At 40.0% G+C, this 16383-nt stretch overlaps 1 protein-coding gene across 1 annotated transcript in view; it reads left to right on the forward strand.

The window, feature by feature from the left end:
• The window catches only part of LOC119428787 (inositol polyphosphate-4-phosphatase type I A), a 48409-nt gene that overhangs the window by 26255 nt on the left and 5771 nt on the right, over positions 1-16383 (forward strand). The window contains exons 19-24 of the mRNA XM_037696463.1: positions 1373-1496; positions 1585-1652; positions 1727-1926; positions 2005-2102; positions 4695-4807; positions 4898-5052. Of these exons, the coding sequence (XP_037552391.1) occupies positions 1373-1496; positions 1585-1652; positions 1727-1926; positions 2005-2102; positions 4695-4807; positions 4898-5052 (758 nt within the window). The remainder of the gene's footprint in view (positions 1-1372; positions 1497-1584; positions 1653-1726; positions 1927-2004; positions 2103-4694; positions 4808-4897; positions 5053-16383) is intronic.

Below are 16383 nucleotides of genomic sequence, written 5' to 3' on the forward strand. Positions count from 1 at the left end.
CCTTCGCAGAAGGGGAGCTCAACCTGTCAGTGTAAGAGGGGGCGTGACTAAGTGTGATCTCAATGGATCTTATGTGGTTCTGATGTGTTGGGAAATATGAGACGGTGCTTCAAAAGCCTTCCTACGTGATGTAGCAAGCAGCAATGAACTCTATTCCTTGACAGAAGTCTCTTTTTAGAGCTGCTAGCCCAGTTTAACCCAGTCAGAACTGGGTCATAATTTCATTATAATCCCATCTCTGAGCAGATCAAAACCATAGGACCAGACTAAAAATATCTAACACTCCTGTGCATGAAGAACAGCCTTTTTAAGTTCAAAGTTTTCTCTATCCATTGTGGCGTAAGACTTAATCATGCTAACGGGGCTAACACGACGGCCAAATGTCTGTAGTAAAACTCACCCAACAAGTCGTGCTATCGGCTATTAGCTTCTCAATGACGTTGGAAATGACGGCTTGTAACTCAACGTTACGTTGGAAAAATATCTCCGACTGCAGACGATGTAGCAAGACTCAACGTAGTCCATAAATATTTGGAATCCGACATCCTCAACGGAAAAAACTCCCCCACCGCCATTTTGAATTTTCCTCTCCGCCCTGAGATCAGGTAGGTGCACGTGACGTCATTGCGTTGTGCTGCCGCTGCAGGCAAAAACAACGCCTTTTGTATCGACGAGTTATTTTAATGGAATGGCCGATGTCCGATATTAAAATTTAACGCTAATATCGGCCGATACCATGCCGATAATATCGTGCGTCCCTACTTTTTAGCATTTTTTAAGCTAATTTCAGCCATTTTCAGATAAACTGAAATTTTCTTGTGGTAATTTCTGCTACTTTCAGCCTAATTAGCGTCTTTATGCTAATTTCAGATTTTTTTACTGCTTTTTTTCTGCTAGTTTCAGCTTTTTCTGCTATTTCAGCTACTACTTAGCTGTTTTTCTGCTCGTTTTAGCATTTTCAGCTAATTCCACATTTTTGGAGCTCCTTTCCACTCTTTCTACTTCCTTCTGTTAGTTTAAGCTTCTTTCTGCCTTTTGAGTAACTTTTCAGCCTTTTTTTTTTCCTCTCATTTTAGCTTTTTTCGCTAATTTCTTAATTTTTGCACTCATTTCTGCTTATTTTTACCTAATTTAGCAAATATGTGTTCTTTCTGCTTTCGTCTGCTAAAGTAGTCTTGTTTGTCCATTTCAGCTACATTTCAGCATGTTTTTAATTAATTTCAGCTGTTTTTCAGCAAGTTCTTCAGTAATAAGCATTCACACTGCATTTTCGCAGGAAATACAATTTCTCTAGTTTATGTTGATTCATGATGGTTAACTGCAGCAGATGCTCCTTCTTCCTGCTCTGACCGGATGTTTCTGTGCGTTGCAGCTCACCGCCTTGATCTGCGGCTTCATCATCAAACTGAGGAACTGTCTCTGGGACAATGGCTTCCTGCGGCAGCTCTACACCATCGGCCTGCTGGCTCAGTTTGAGTCCCTGCTCAGCACCTACGGTCCGACTCGGCCTCCCTCAGAGCTCAGCTTCCTCTCCTCAGATGCCTTTTCTGCAGAGTTTGTTAATGACTGTGTGATTGTGTGCAGGAGAGGAGCTCGCGATGTTGGAGGACATGAGCGTTGGCGTCATGGATCTGCGCAACGTCACCTTTAAGGTAGACAAATACAGTTGCAATCCGTGGGAAACGTGTCAGATAAGAGAAAACAGACTTTCCTTTTTTTTGTTCAGGTCACCCAGGCAGCTGGAAGCTCCGCCCCCGACATGCTACCCATCATCACAGGGAACAGGGACGGCTTTAACGTTCGCATCCCGCTGCCGGGGACCATGTTTGACGCGCTGCCGCGTGAGATCCAGAGCGGGATGTTGCTGAGGGTGCAGCCGGTTCACTTCAACGTCGGCATCAACGAGCAGCAAACGCTGGCTGAGAAGTTAGTCGGATAAAGATGCTTTCATAGACGCTTCCGCTGCAGGCAGGAAAAACCTGACTGTGTGTGTGTGTGTGTCAGGTTTGGAGACACATCACTGCAGGAAATCATCAACTCGGAGAGTCTCTCCAGGCTCAACTCGTACTACGAACAGTTCAAGGAAGTCCTGCCTGAGGACTGTGAGTACAAGACCCCAACCGTCTCCAAGTATTTGAAGGAAATATTTATTTTATTTATTGTAACTTAAACTGGAATCGAGTCACTGTGTCTGAGACTAAAGTACAACTCTGAGGTTATTTTTTCCACAGTCTATATAACTGAGCTAAAAATACACAATTTATTTTAAAACCAGTCTTAAACTTGATGTAATACTCTGATTGTGTGCAGCTCATGTTCATTTCCAGCATCAAAGCCTCAAACTTTCCTTCAGGCTGATGCGCAGCCGCTCAGCACGTGTCCGTCAGCAGGCTGCTGTTGACTGATTAGCACAAATTGGCGTGTTGTTTTCATTGTTACGGTATTTAAACTAGAGAAATTGAATTCCCTGCGAAAATGCAGTGTGAGTACTTATTGCTAATGAACTTGCTGGAAAAACGGCTAAAATTAACTAACAGCATGCTGAAATGTAGCTGAAAAGGAAGAACAAGCCTAAGAAAGCAGAAAGAACTCTTATTTTCTGAGTTTGGTTTAAATAAGCAGAGATGAGCACAAAAATTAGTAAATTGTCTCTAAAAGCAGAAATATGCGACAAAGAAATAGCTGAAAAGGGAGAAAGAAGTTCAAATTGCCAGAAGGAAGTTAAGAGAGCACAATTGTGCCAAATTAGGCTGAAAAAACAAAAATGAGCACAAAAAAGTGGAAGTTACTATATCTGAAATATTAGCTGAAATGAGCAAAAAACAGCTGAAAAGTAGCTAAAGTAGCCGAAGAAAGCAGAAATTAGGCTGAAAGAATCAGAAATAAGCACAAAGAAAGTGGAAATTATCTGGAAAAAGTTGAAATTAGCAACAACAACAAAACTGTTGAAATTTAGCTTAAATTACTGAAATAAGCTTAAATTGCTAGGAGGAAGTTGAGAGAGCACTTTTTTTTTTTTTGCTGAATTAGGCTGAGAAAGGTTAAAACAAGTGCAAAAATGTGGAATTAGTTGAAAAAGCTAAAACAAGCATAAAAACAGCTGAATGGTATCTGAAATAGCAGAAAAAGCTGAAACTTGCATTAAAAAACTGAAATAATCATAACAAGCTGAAATCAGCAGAAAGAAGTTAGATGAAGCCAAAAAAGTTGTAGTTCATTCAACCTTTATTTGAATGTCCAGAGGACCAGATTGAACTTTTTTGGATTTTTCTACCTGGATTATTGAGCATGCATCAGGATATTTATTTAGACAGGTTAATCCCATTGAGCCTCGGGGTCTCATTTACAAGAGAGACCTGATTTCTTAACAGAGTGATGACAACAGTGACTAACAATGACAACAATAGACGGTCACACAATAGGCATAGGCATACAAATGTAAGTTTCTCTCTTTTTTTTATTTTATTTTATTTTATTTTTTACACATCAAAACAAAATAGCAACCAAAAGGACAATCAAGAGGAGTAGTAGCAAAAAACAAACAAAAAAGCTAGATTATAAGGCGATTTAGGAAATTTAAACACAGGAACATGTCTGCATTGGTTTTTGCCAGGAGCTTAACAGAATGTTAATGTTTTAAAGTAAGCAGAAAGAATCTGAAAGGAGCTCAAAACAGCTTACAAAAACAGCTGAAAGTAGCTAAAATAGCAGAAAGAAGCTGAAATTAGCAGAAAGAAGCAGATACCACAATTTTGTTGAATTAGGCTGAGAAAAGTTTAAATGAGTGCAAAAACTGTGAAATTAGCTGATACGGCTAAAAATATAAAACAGCTAAATAGTAGCTGGAATAACTGAAACTAGCATAAATAAGCTGAAAATAGCATAACAAGCTGAAATTAGCAGAAAAAATTAATTAGGCTGAAGGTAACAGAAATTACCACAAAAAACTTGAATTTATCTGAAAACAGCTGAAATAAGCTAAAAATACTAAAAACATAGCTGAAAAGGTAGAACAAGCTTCAGTTAGCAGAATAAAGTGGAAAGAACAAGTTCGCCCAATTAGGCTGAAAGAAGCAGAAATGAGCACAAAGAAGTGGAAATTATCTTTAAAAAATATGAAATTAGCACAAAAAAACACCCACATGAAAAGTAGCTAAAAAAGCTGAAAGAAGCTTAAATTACCAGAATTGAAGTGGAGACAGCACATTTCTGCTGAATCATGCTGAAAAAGGTAAAACAAGTGCAAAAAATTTATAATTAGCGGAAAGGCTAAAACTGGCTTAATAACAGCTAAATAGTAGCTAAAACAGCAGAAAAAGCTGAAACTTGCATAAATAAAAAGAAAGGAGCATAATAAGCTTATTCGTGGAAAGTCGTTAGAAGAAGCACAAAAATGTTGTTAGAAGGAATCTGAAAGGATCACACAACGGCGCATAAACAGCTGAAATTAGCTGAAAGTAGCTGAAAAAAGTTTAAATTTGCACAAGGAAGCTGAACCGGAACAAAATGAGAAAGGAGCAGTAAAAAGTTGTAAACGCATCTAAAGATCTGAAGGATGGAAAATGAGCTCAATTCATTTTCTATGAGGACAAAAATGGCAGGAAAGGCTAAATATTTCAAAAAGCTAAAGTTGTACCAACGCCTAAAGTCAAATCATCCTTCTCATCCTTGTTTCCCTCCTCACCTACATCCAGGTCTCCCGAGGTCTCGTTCCCAGACCTGTCTCCCTGAGCTGCTGAGGTTTCTGGGCCAGAACGTCAACGCCAGGAAGAACAAGAACGTGGACATCCTCTGGCAGGCTGCCGAGGTGAGCAGACGACTCCAACGTGACGTTTAATTAATCCCAGCGCCAATAATCTGATCACAAACGCGCTTCGTGTCCTCCTCCGTGCCTCAGATCTGCCGCCGGCTGAACAGTGTTCGCTTCACCAGCTGCAAGAGCGCCAAAGACCGCACAGCCATGTCTGTGACGCTGGAGCAGTGTCTCATCCTGCAGCACGAACACGGCATGGCGCCGCAGGTCTTCACACAGGCCCTCAACTGCATGCGCAGGTAGGAGTAAACAAATAAACAAACAGAGTTCATGCACTCCATAAAGGGACAAGTTTGCAGGAAAATACTAATGTTGGATGGCATGCGTGGCTTGTCTAGAATCAAAACATGACGGAGTATGTTCAGGCATGGCAAAACACAGATTAAGTCCCAACTAATAAATTAGAGCTCAAACAACGTCCGGTGTAAAGTCTGTCCTCGGTAGTCCAGGACAGCGTAGACATAAAACAGATGAATCAAAGGCAGCAGGATCAATTTCTCATTGTGTGGATGTTTATGAATCATTCACACTGTTGTGATCTGTTTTTCTTCTGTACGTTTTTCGGCGCGATTCTCGTTCCACAATTTTTGCGCTATTTCAACAAATCGTATATCAAATCAGCAATAATCGGCTTTATTGTCATTGCACAGAGCACACAAACAAACAAACAAACAAACAGGCACAGACTTTTCGTTACATTAGAAAAAGGGGAACACGAGGGAAGAGATAAAAAAAAAAAAATCAAATCTCTGACTGTGTCCGCAGGATACAGTGTGAGGCTGCAAAAAAAATACCCAGCACATAAAAAAACAACATACAAACATGAAACGTATATGTGTGGAGTGGGTGGTGGGTTGGGGGTCCCAGCACAGGCTGCCAAGTGAGTGACGCAGCCAGCTTTGTGGCGCTTTCGCATCTCCGAGATTGCTGCACCAAAGGGTGGACAATGAGGGAGGCCAGCGAAGGCGTGAATTTGAGGGGAAGTAGTCCGTGAGCACTGTCCAGAGTGGCCGCCCCACCACCACCACCCATAGTCCTGATAAGAGGTGATGTTTATCAGCCGGCTCGGTTGACACAGGTCCATGTCCTTGAGTGGGGAGCAGAGCATCTTGTTTCCAGAACATCCAGGTAGGCCTGTCACGATAAACAATAAATCAATTAATCGCATGATGAATGAAAATTATCGACCTCGTTTTCATTTATCGGCTTTATCGTTTCTTCTTGTCTCTCTCTTTCTACTGAAGATACTGGATGACAAAAGGCTCAACTCCGGTGCTCTTCACTGACCTCTCCCTTTCTCTTTTCTATTTAAAATCCATTTTAATCGACCAAAATTGCATTTTTGGATGGTTAAAAGCAGATAAGCTGAGACGCTAAGCTACGAGCTAAACTAACAGGCCGACCTCGAGCAGGAAACCTCCGTCTTGTTGAAGCTCCAAAATTCATGGTTGAAACCCGTGCCTTTTATGTAAAAAGTTGTTTTTCTCTGCAAAAAGAAGCTGAGAAATTGTTTACTGATTTGTTTTAAAAAAAAAATTTTAAAGCTTTGTGTGATATGCTAAAGAGCTCAAACCACACCGAGCGTCCACCATTTTGAGAACCGAAAAGAGACAGCCCATGTCATGTCAAGGGGCCTCCCTCCCATTTTTCGTAGAGAAACACGCTGCTCGCTCCCTCACTATCCATCCTTCGGTTCAAACAGTCTTGTACTGCCATCCGGTGGTCAAAAAAAGGTACTAAATGCATAACAAATTAACAAACATTTCTTCTTAAATTTGACAATAATTACTAATTATTGTCAAAATTTAAACAATATTATCATTTATTGCAATAATTTCTGAGACAATTAATAGCCCAGTAAAATTGGTTATCGTGACATGCTTACATCCAGGAGAAATTGAGTTAGTCAGCCTTCCAAGGCCAGCGCGGGGGAAGCCAGATTCAGCTATCAGCATTTGTTTTGGGTCAGGCCTAGCTGTTAATTTCCGTCTGCGTTTACAGTCTCGCTAGTACAACTCATGGCGACTCAAAACAGCCGAATTGTGATTACATATGCTGAGTTGAGCTTCCAACTTCTCCAATATCTGTTCCCTTCCCACCAGCAAGATTCGCTCGCACAGCATTTGAGTGTCATTCAGCCTGTTCAGGAGAATCCTGCTATGACTTTTTATATTGGTGCAACTTTAGCTTTTTGAAATATTTAGCCTTTTCTGACATTTTTTTTTTTTTTATAAAAAATTAATTGAGCTCATTTTCCATCCTTCATACCTTTAGATCTGTTTACAACCTTTTACTGCTCCTTTCACATTTTGTTCCGGTTCAGCTTCATTCAGCTTATTTGTGCAAATTTAAATATACTTCCACCTACTTTCAGCTAATTTCAGCTGTTTTCAGATAAATTCATGTTTTTCATGGTAATTTTTGCTACTTTTAACCTAATTAACATCTTTATGGTAATTTCAGCTTGCTATGCTCATTTCAGCTTTTTTTCTGCTATTTCAGCTACTTTTAAGCTGTTTTATGCTAATTATAGCCTTTTCATCTAATTCCACATTTTTTGCTCATTTCTGCAGTTTCCACTTCCTTCTTGTAGTTTAAGCTTCTTTATGCCTTTTTAGTTATTTTTGCTAATTTCAGCTTTTTTAGCTAATTTCTTAATTTTTGTGCTAATTTCTGGTCATTCATAACTAATTCAACAAATATGTGTGCTTTCTTCTGCTAATTAGGGCTGAACGAGTTAGGAAAATATTCTAATGGCGGTTTTCTTACCTCAGTATTGCAATTGCGATTTAATATACGATTATTTTTCAATGCCTTCTTCACATGTATTTTTCAACAAACACAAGCAATAAATTGATCAGTTTCAATTAGGCCTGTCGCAGTAAACAATAAATCAATTAATTGCATGACGAATGAAAATTATCGACCTCATTTTTATTTACCGGCTTTATCGTTTCTTCGTGTCTCTCTCTCTTTCTACTGAAGACACGGCTCAAATCTAGGCCTCTTCACTGACCCCTCCCTTTCTCTTTTCTCTTTAAAATCTATTTTAACTATCCAAAATAGCGTTTTTGGATCGCTAAAAGCAGCTAAGCTGAGAAGTTAAGCTACGATCTACGCCGACCTCAGGAATACACCTCCGTCTTGTCGAAGTTCCAAAATTCACCGTTGAAACCAGTGCCTTCGTGTAAAAAGTTGTTTTTCTCTGCAAAAAGAAGCTGAGAACTTGTTTACTGATTTTTTTAATATTAAAAGCTTTGTGTGAAAAATGCTATGATGAAGAGCTCAAATCACCATGTCAGCCCATGTCACGTCAAGGGTCCTCCCTCCCATTTTTTTTAGAGACGCGCTGCTTAACTATCCATTCTTTGGTTCAAACTGTCTTTTACTGCCATCAGGTGGTCAAAAAAGGTACTACAAGCTAAACAAATCAACATTTCTTCTAAAATTTGACAATTAATTATTGTTAAACTTCAAACAATATTATCGTTTATCGCAATAATTTCCGAGACAATTAATCGCCCAGCAAAATTTGTTATCGTGACAGGCCTAGTTTCAATTGCAAAAAACTCCACTGTTTTCAGCTCCGCTGCAACTCTGTTTCTGCATTTTTTTTTTTGTCTAGCTACAGGATAGAGACTTTCTGTACCGCTTATCCACCGTGTTTACCAAAGCCGTAAACCCTGACTTAGTCACGATATCAATGAGCATCATGTCTTTCGCTATGAACTCTGTTATTGCTCGAGTTATTTTCATGTGTCGTTTTGAATTATGTTCATGCGGAGTAATACCTTCAAACATTTCGGTCAGTGATTCCTGTCAGCTCGTACTTTGCTTACTTGAAGTTGAAGCACTGGTCGTTTGCATTCTAGCCATGCAACTATAAAGATTTGTGGTGTTACCTCGAGAGGCAGCAAGGCAGGTTCTGCACAATACGTGTCGTTGCTCAGCGTCTTCTTTTTTTATAGCCAAAATAATTCCAAACAACGGACGTTCTGCTCCTCTTTGGTACCAAACTTTCAGATGTATCCGCTTCTGTTGAGCCTGACTCCATTGTGCAGCTGGTTAAAGTGCAGTGTTGACTTCTCTCGCTCCCTGCTCTGCTTTGCTCACTCGCGAGTCACGTAACCAGATCACGTGACCAGTCAAACCGCAGCCTTTGCAATTAGAAAATGTCTTTTTATCATATCGCGATATTATCGCAAATGCGAGTAATTGTTCAGCCCTACTGCTAATTAAGGCTTGTTTTTTCATTTCAGCTACATTTCAGCTGTTTCTCAGCAAGGTCTTCAGCAATAAGCATTCACACAGCTTTCTCACAGGAAATGCAGTTTCTCTTGTTTCCATTGCCTTCTCTTTTTTTCCTCAGTTCTGTAGTAGAGTTTATGCTAAAACAGATTAGACTGTGACTCGGCGGTGTTGAGAACACAGCCTTCGTGATGACTCGGCAGTAAATGTGATTTCCAGTTTTGAGTGTTTTGTTGTTCTGAACAAACTGTGTGAACTTGCCTCTCTAAATAAACCCTAAAGATACAGTATTTGCATGCTTCTTCACAAAGTTTCTCCATCTTTCTTCTCCTCCTCCCATCTGCCTGCCTCCTCCTCCTCCTGCCTTCTTAGCCGGCGGACTTGATGGCCCTTTTTTAGTTTGATGCATGTTAGAGGCGTTCCCTTTCATGTCCTTTCCCCTTTTTTTCCCCCATCTTTAAATACAACCCCTATTTCAACAAACTTGGGATGTTGTGTAAAATGTAAATAAATTATAAAAGAAATTATGCATTTTTGGGGCAAGGGAAATAAAGTAATTAAAAATTTTCTAGAGCAACATCTTTTAAAGTTGTTCCAGGTCCATGTCTCCCATTGTTCAGCTATAGATGTTCATCAGTCCTGGGTATTCTTTGTTCAGTTTTTTTTTTTTTTTGCTGGATGACATCATTCGTTGTTCTGAAATCCGTTTACTTTCCTGCATCCATGAAGCCTTTCCAGATGTGTAAGCTGGCCAAGCCAGAGGCACTAATGCACCCCCATACCATCAGAGAGGCATGCTTTTAAACTGAGTGCTGCTAACAGGCTGATGGTCCCGCTCCTCTTTAGTATAGAGGACGTAGCATCCGTGGTTTCCAAAATGAATTTCAGATTAAGAGTCATCTCATTAAGAGTCGCCTCAGTCCATTTTAAATACGTTTTGGTCCAGAGAAGACGGCAGCGGTTCTACATGATGTTCACATACGTCTTCGTCTTTGCACGATGGAGCTTTATTCGTTATCTATGGATGGCACGGTGAACTATGTTTATAGACGTTGATTTGTGGAAATGTTCTTGAGTCCGTGCAGTGATGTTCAGAACCGAATCAGATCTGTTTTTAATGCAGCGGACCCCTGAGGGCTCGATGATCTTGAGCACCTAATATTGTCTTTGAGCTCAGAGATTTCTACAGATGCATGAGCTCTTATGATGATATGAACTGTAGATGACGGGGTATTCAAAGACCCCACAGTTTACTGTTTAGGGACAATATTCTGAAATTGTTCCTCTATTTTAAGACATATTTCACCAACTGGTGAACCCCTGCCCATCTTTACTTCTGAGGAAAAACAAAATCTTACTTCTAACCTACAAAACTTTCAACAACCTAGCTCCATCTTATATTCAAGATCTTATCGTTCCATATTTTCCTAACAGATCACGTCACTCTCAGACTGCAGGCTTACTTGTGGTTCCTAGAGTTTCCAAAAGCAGAATGGGAGGAAGATCTTTCATTTATCAGGCTCCTCTCTTGTGGAACCAACTTCCAGTTTCTGTCCATGAGGCTGACACATTGTCCAGTTTTAAGACTTTCCTTTTTGATAAATCCTATAGTTAGGGTTGGCTTGTTATGCTGCTATAGGCTTAGGCTACTGGAGGACAAATTGACCTGATTTCTTAAAATGAATTGTTAAAATTGAATAGTTTTAATTTGATACTTTTTCTATCTTAACATGTGATTCTCGACCTGCCATTGTGTATCTATTCCTCTCAAACCCAGCCAGTCGAAGCAGATGGCCACTTGTCCTGAGCCTGGTTCTGCTAAAGGTTTCTTCCTCATGAGGGAGTTTTTCTTTTCCACTGTCGCCTTCATGCTTGTTCAAGATGAGAGTCTGTGATGGAGTTAAACTCAAAGCAGTCTGCTCCTCAGATAAATAATGTTAAATTGTTATTTTAAACATGAATGTTTCTGTTCAGTGCCCTGAGATGACTTCTGTTGTGACTTGGCGAATTTTTTGTGAATCACTGCATTTTGTTTTCTGTAACTTTTACACGCCGTCCCAATTTTTTCAGATTTGGGGTTGTAAACAAATATGAACCAAAATGACGTGGAGTAAATTTCGAGCTGCACGAGCGTCAGCCTTTTGTTTGTTTTAGTTATTTATGAAAAAGCAACTCCTCCATCTTCATCCCATTAGAGTATAGAAACATGGTGAGTCTTCCTCTAAAAACATCTCTTAATTTCTCTTTTCTTCTCTTCTTCTTCCTTCTTTGTTTCCCATTACTACATTTTTTTTGTTTAATTAACTCATTTTATTGGTTGTTGTGAACGTTTGTTTGTTTGTTGGTGGTTTTTGTTTTGGTTCCCCATCATCGCCGATTCTGATGATTTGCCATCTCCCTACCTGCATCCGTTTGTTTCGGCCGCCTGTTTTCTTCCTCCCCCTCCCAACCTAATGCGCTTCCTCCTCATCTTTACGCCATCTTTCCTTCCCCCCTCCTCCTCTTGCTTCCCCTCCCGCGGTCTCGCCAGCGTTGGGACGAGGGAAGGGGTGATCCAGAAGAACCTGAGCGGGCTGCTGCCGGTGCGGGACTTGCACCTGGACCCCAGCCTCTTGTACTCGCTGCCTCTGCTGGCGCTCAGCCCCAACCTGCTGGTGGTGTGGATCTTCCTCAGCGTGGCGTACTTCTTGGCCAAAGTTCGCTGCAGCTGAGAGACTTCGAGGACGGTTTCTAAAGCCAGTCCCACCTCAATTAAGGGCTTCACACGACCTGTTCATCTGGTTTCTCTACATCGCTGTTTTCCATTCCTTCCAGTTCGTACTAAACCCACTGAGAAGAAAACAGATCCCTTAAACTCTTAAAGAAATCCTAGAAATGGTTTGAGATTTAAATGTTTACTGTCAAAAAATAACTTTTACTTTTAAATTTAACACAAGAAATGCATACAGTAGTGCTTGAAAGTTTGCAAACCCATTATAATTTGCCATATTTCTGCATGAATATGACCAAAACTAGGGGTTCCCAACTCTGAACCTTGAGGAACACCATCCTGCTTGTTTGTCGTTTCCCTGCTCCAACACACCTGATTCAGTGATTTGATTACTTCGTGTTCTGAAGCAGCCACCTTTTAATTAAAAGCAGGTGTGTTGGAGCAGAGAAACAACTAAAACATGCAGGATGGTGTTCCTCAAGGTCCAGGGTTGGGAACCCCTGACATAAAACATCAGATTTTCACACAAGTCCTAAAAGTAGATAAAGAGAACCCAGTTAAACAAATGAGACAAAAATATTATACTTGGATCATTTTCCTCATTAAATAAATGATCCAATATTACATATTTGTGAGTGGTAAAAGTATGCAAACCTTTGCTTTCAGTACCTGGTGTGACCTCGCTGTGCAGCAACAACTACTAAATGTTTCCAGTAACCGATGATCAGTCCTGGAAGAATTTTAGCTCATTCCTTCGTACAGAACAGCTTCAACTCTGGATGTTGGTGGTTTCTTCACATTAACAGCTGCTTCAGGTCCTTCCACAACATCTGGATTGGATTAAGGTCAGGACTTTGACTTGGCTGTTCCACAACATGAACTTTATTCTTCTTGAGCCATTCTTTGGTAGAACCACTTGTGTGTTTAGAGTCACTGTCTCGCTGCATGACCTTCTCTTGAGATCCAGTTCATGGACAGATGTTCTCACATTTTCCTTTAAGACTCTCTGATGTAATTCAGAATTAATTGTTCCATCGAATGATGGTAAGCCGTCCTGGGCCAGATGCAGCAAAACGGGCCCAAACCATGATACTACCACCACCATGTTTCACAGATGGGAGAAGGTTCTAATGCAGGAATGCAGAGTTTTCATTTCTCCAAACATAAAATTTTTCTTTGTGAAAAGTTTTATTTTGGTCTCATCCGTCCACAAAACATTCTTCCAACAGTCTTCTGGTTTGTCCACATGATCTTTATCAAACTGCAGACGAGCAGCCATGTTGTTTTTGGAGAGCAGCTTCCTCCTTCAACCTGCCATGACCACCATCGTTGTTCAGTGTTCTCCTGATGGTGGACTCATGAACATTAGTCAATGTGAGAGAGACCTTCAGTGGTTAGAAGTTCCTCTGGGCTCCTTTGTGACCTACACACCTTGTTCTTGGCGTGATCTTTGTTGGTCCACCACTCCTGGGGAACAATGGTCTTAAATTTCCTCCATTTGTGCACAATCTGTGTGACTGTGGATTGGTGGAGTCCAAACTCTTTACAGATGTTTTGTAACTTTTTCCAGCCTGATGAGCATCAACAACTCTTTTTCTGAGCTCCTCAGAAATCTCCTTTGTTCCTGCCATGACACACTTCAACAAACATGTTGTGGAGATCAGACTTTGATAGATCCATGTTCTTTAAATCAAACAGGGTGTCCACTCACACCTGATCATCATCCCATTGATTGAAAACACCTGACTCTAATTTCACCTTCAAATTAACTGCTGATCCAAGAGGTTCACATACTTTTACCACTCACAAATATATTGGATCATTTTCCTCAGTAAATAAATGTCTAAGTACAATATTTTTGTCTCTTTTGTTTATCTGGGTTTGCTTCATCTCCTTGTAGGACTTGTATGAAAATCTGATGATGTTTAAGGTCATATTTATGCAGAAATATAGAAAATTATAAAGGCTTCAGAAACTTTCAAGCACCGCAGTATCACTCGCCACCTTTCCGTTGAGAGTTTTAAACGATCATCTTATGCTGAGAAATGAAGTTGTAGCCGTTTAGGTGAAATATTCATGAGCTCATTCCGCCTTCAGAGGATCACTCTCAGCTACTACTTCGCCACATTTTATCTTAGTATCTTTAAAATTCACTAAGTTACAGATGTTTTTGTGTTGGATGATATTGATTAGCTGTGGTGGCCATTTTGACCTGTTTTAGTCCTAAAAGCTAATCAGTTTTTGATGTTGATTACTTACTGCACGTTTCTCTGCAAGTGGTTCATAAGGTATTTTGCTAACAGACACTCCCACAGGCAAAAACATAATTGTTTAGTTTCCAGAAACTCTTGTTAGCCATTTTCTGAAGAGTCCGAAGGATGATCTTATCATCTGTTTGTAGGTGCAGGAGGAGTCCGTGTTGTTTTTCAGTCAGAACATCCAGCCTTTTTTTTTAATGTGCAGCGCCTCCTTGTGGCCTGATTTGTTCTCCATCTTTCACCCTGATGAAACTGTTTGTTTGTGAAGCTTGTAAATATGTATAAATATAAGCTCCGATATGATTCAGGGCGGACCGACAGCAGCAGCTTTAATGGATGCAAAGATCTAATTTGCATTTTCCCTTTGTGCATTTTATAGTCTTCCATGAGGAAAGTGTTTGTTTGTTTTTTTAAGCCTAAATGAAGCAGCTAAACTTTAGCTTATCTATATTTCCAGGGTTGTTTTCTTTCACCAGGTCTTCCTGCTTTAGGGCAAATATGTTTCTGCACTTTTGAACAGTTTTCAGCCGATCTGGGGTCTTACACTGTTTTCTGTTTTAACAATTGTTTTTTAATTTTTATTTAAACCTTTATTTTACCAGGAAGTAATCCATTGAGATTATTAATCCGTTTTACAAGGACGTCCTGGACAATATGCAATTATAGCAACACAGTCTTAAAAACAGTATTAGTTGTATTAAAATATTTTACAACAAAACATCCGTTAATAAAACATAAAATGGCTTTGTATATGAAAATATACCAATGCTTCATCCTTCAAATATTGAGTGAAGCAAGTCCAGCAAGGTTATATAAAGTACAATGGTGAGTCTTTAAAGGTGAACTTGTTATAAATATCAGAGCAGCGTGGTAAATGGGGTCCAGTTTAGCTAAGGTAGTGGGGGAGGCAAATCTATATATTGTGTCTCCGTAATCCAGCTGTGATAAAAACAAACTTGTTACAAGCCGCTTATGGGAAGAAATAGAAAATCATGATTTCAGTCTGTACAAAAAACTGAGTAAATTTTAGCTTTTGTATTAGATATGTAAGGTGATGCTTAAAATTAAGATCTTTATCCAGCCAAATACCAAGATATTTGTATGCGTCTACAAGTTCTATAATATCACCATTCAGTGTTTTAATAGAAGGAATGGTTACTACAGAATTATGGGGAAACCGCATAGCTTTGGTTTTGCTAGCATTCAGGACTAATTTTGAATCACAGCGAGCATTCTGTAAGGTGTTAAATCAGTCTGAAGATTTGAGTGTACTGCATCTAGAGAGGGTGCTGACGAGTACAGAACTGTATCATCTGCGTACATAAGAGGAGCATTTAAGCTGATCACAGATTTGATTAACATAGAGTAAAAAGAGCAGCAAGGGCCCTAAAATAGACCCTTGTGGGACCCCCTTGTTCAGTGTGACCGCATCTGACAAAACGGAGCCAAATCGAAAAAACTGAATGTGTTTAGTTAAGTAGCTGTTAAACCAACTAACCATGTTTGTATTAAAGCCAAGTTTTTGTATGATATTGATTAGGTGATAGTGATCCATGGTCAATAGTGGCCAACTAGTGTAGGAGCTGGAACATATTTAAAGACAGACAATCATTTTAAGCATGTTGCATGAACAGCTGCATTTATTGATCCATTATTTGTAAAAACAAACAAACAAAAAAAGACACTATGATGAATGCACCCAGGGGTTCCCAACCCTGGCCCTTGAGGAACGCCATCTTGCATGTTTTAGTTGTTTCTCTGCTCCTACACACCTGATTTGAATACATGGGTGATTAACAAGCTTCTGCAGAACATGAGGAAGTAATTAGATTACTGAATCAGGTGTGTTGGAGCAGGGAAACAACTAAAACATGCAATGGATGGTGTTCCTCAAGGACCAGAGTTGGGAACCACTGCATTAAACACATCAACCAGACAAGAAGAATTGTCTGCTGCTCAACATGTGAATTAAAACTGTGGAGATTGGCGGCTTCTTCCCGCAGATTCTTCCTCGTTGATGTTTGGCGGCGTCTTCCTGTGGATTCTTCTTCATTGGTGTTTGGCAGCTTCTTACAGATTCTTCTTCATTGATGTTTGGCGGCTTCTTACAGATTCTTCTTCGTTGGTGTTTGGCGGCTTCTTACAGATTCTTCTTCGTTGGTGTTTGGCGGCTTCTTCTTACAGATTCTTCTTCGTTGATGTTTGGCGGCTTCTTACAGATTCTTCTTCGTTGGTGTTTGGCAGCTTCTTCTTACAGATTCTTCTTCGTTGATGTTTGGCGGCTTCTTACAGATTCTTCTTCGTTGGTGTTTGGCAGCTTCTTCTTACAGATTCTTCTTCGTTGGTGTTTGGCA

The sequence above is a fragment of the Nematolebias whitei genome, chromosome 23 (genome assembly GCF_014905685.2).
Source record: "Nematolebias whitei isolate Nwh7 chromosome 23, NemWhi1, whole genome shotgun sequence".
NCBI lineage: Eukaryota > Metazoa > Chordata > Actinopteri > Cyprinodontiformes > Rivulidae > Nematolebias > Nematolebias whitei.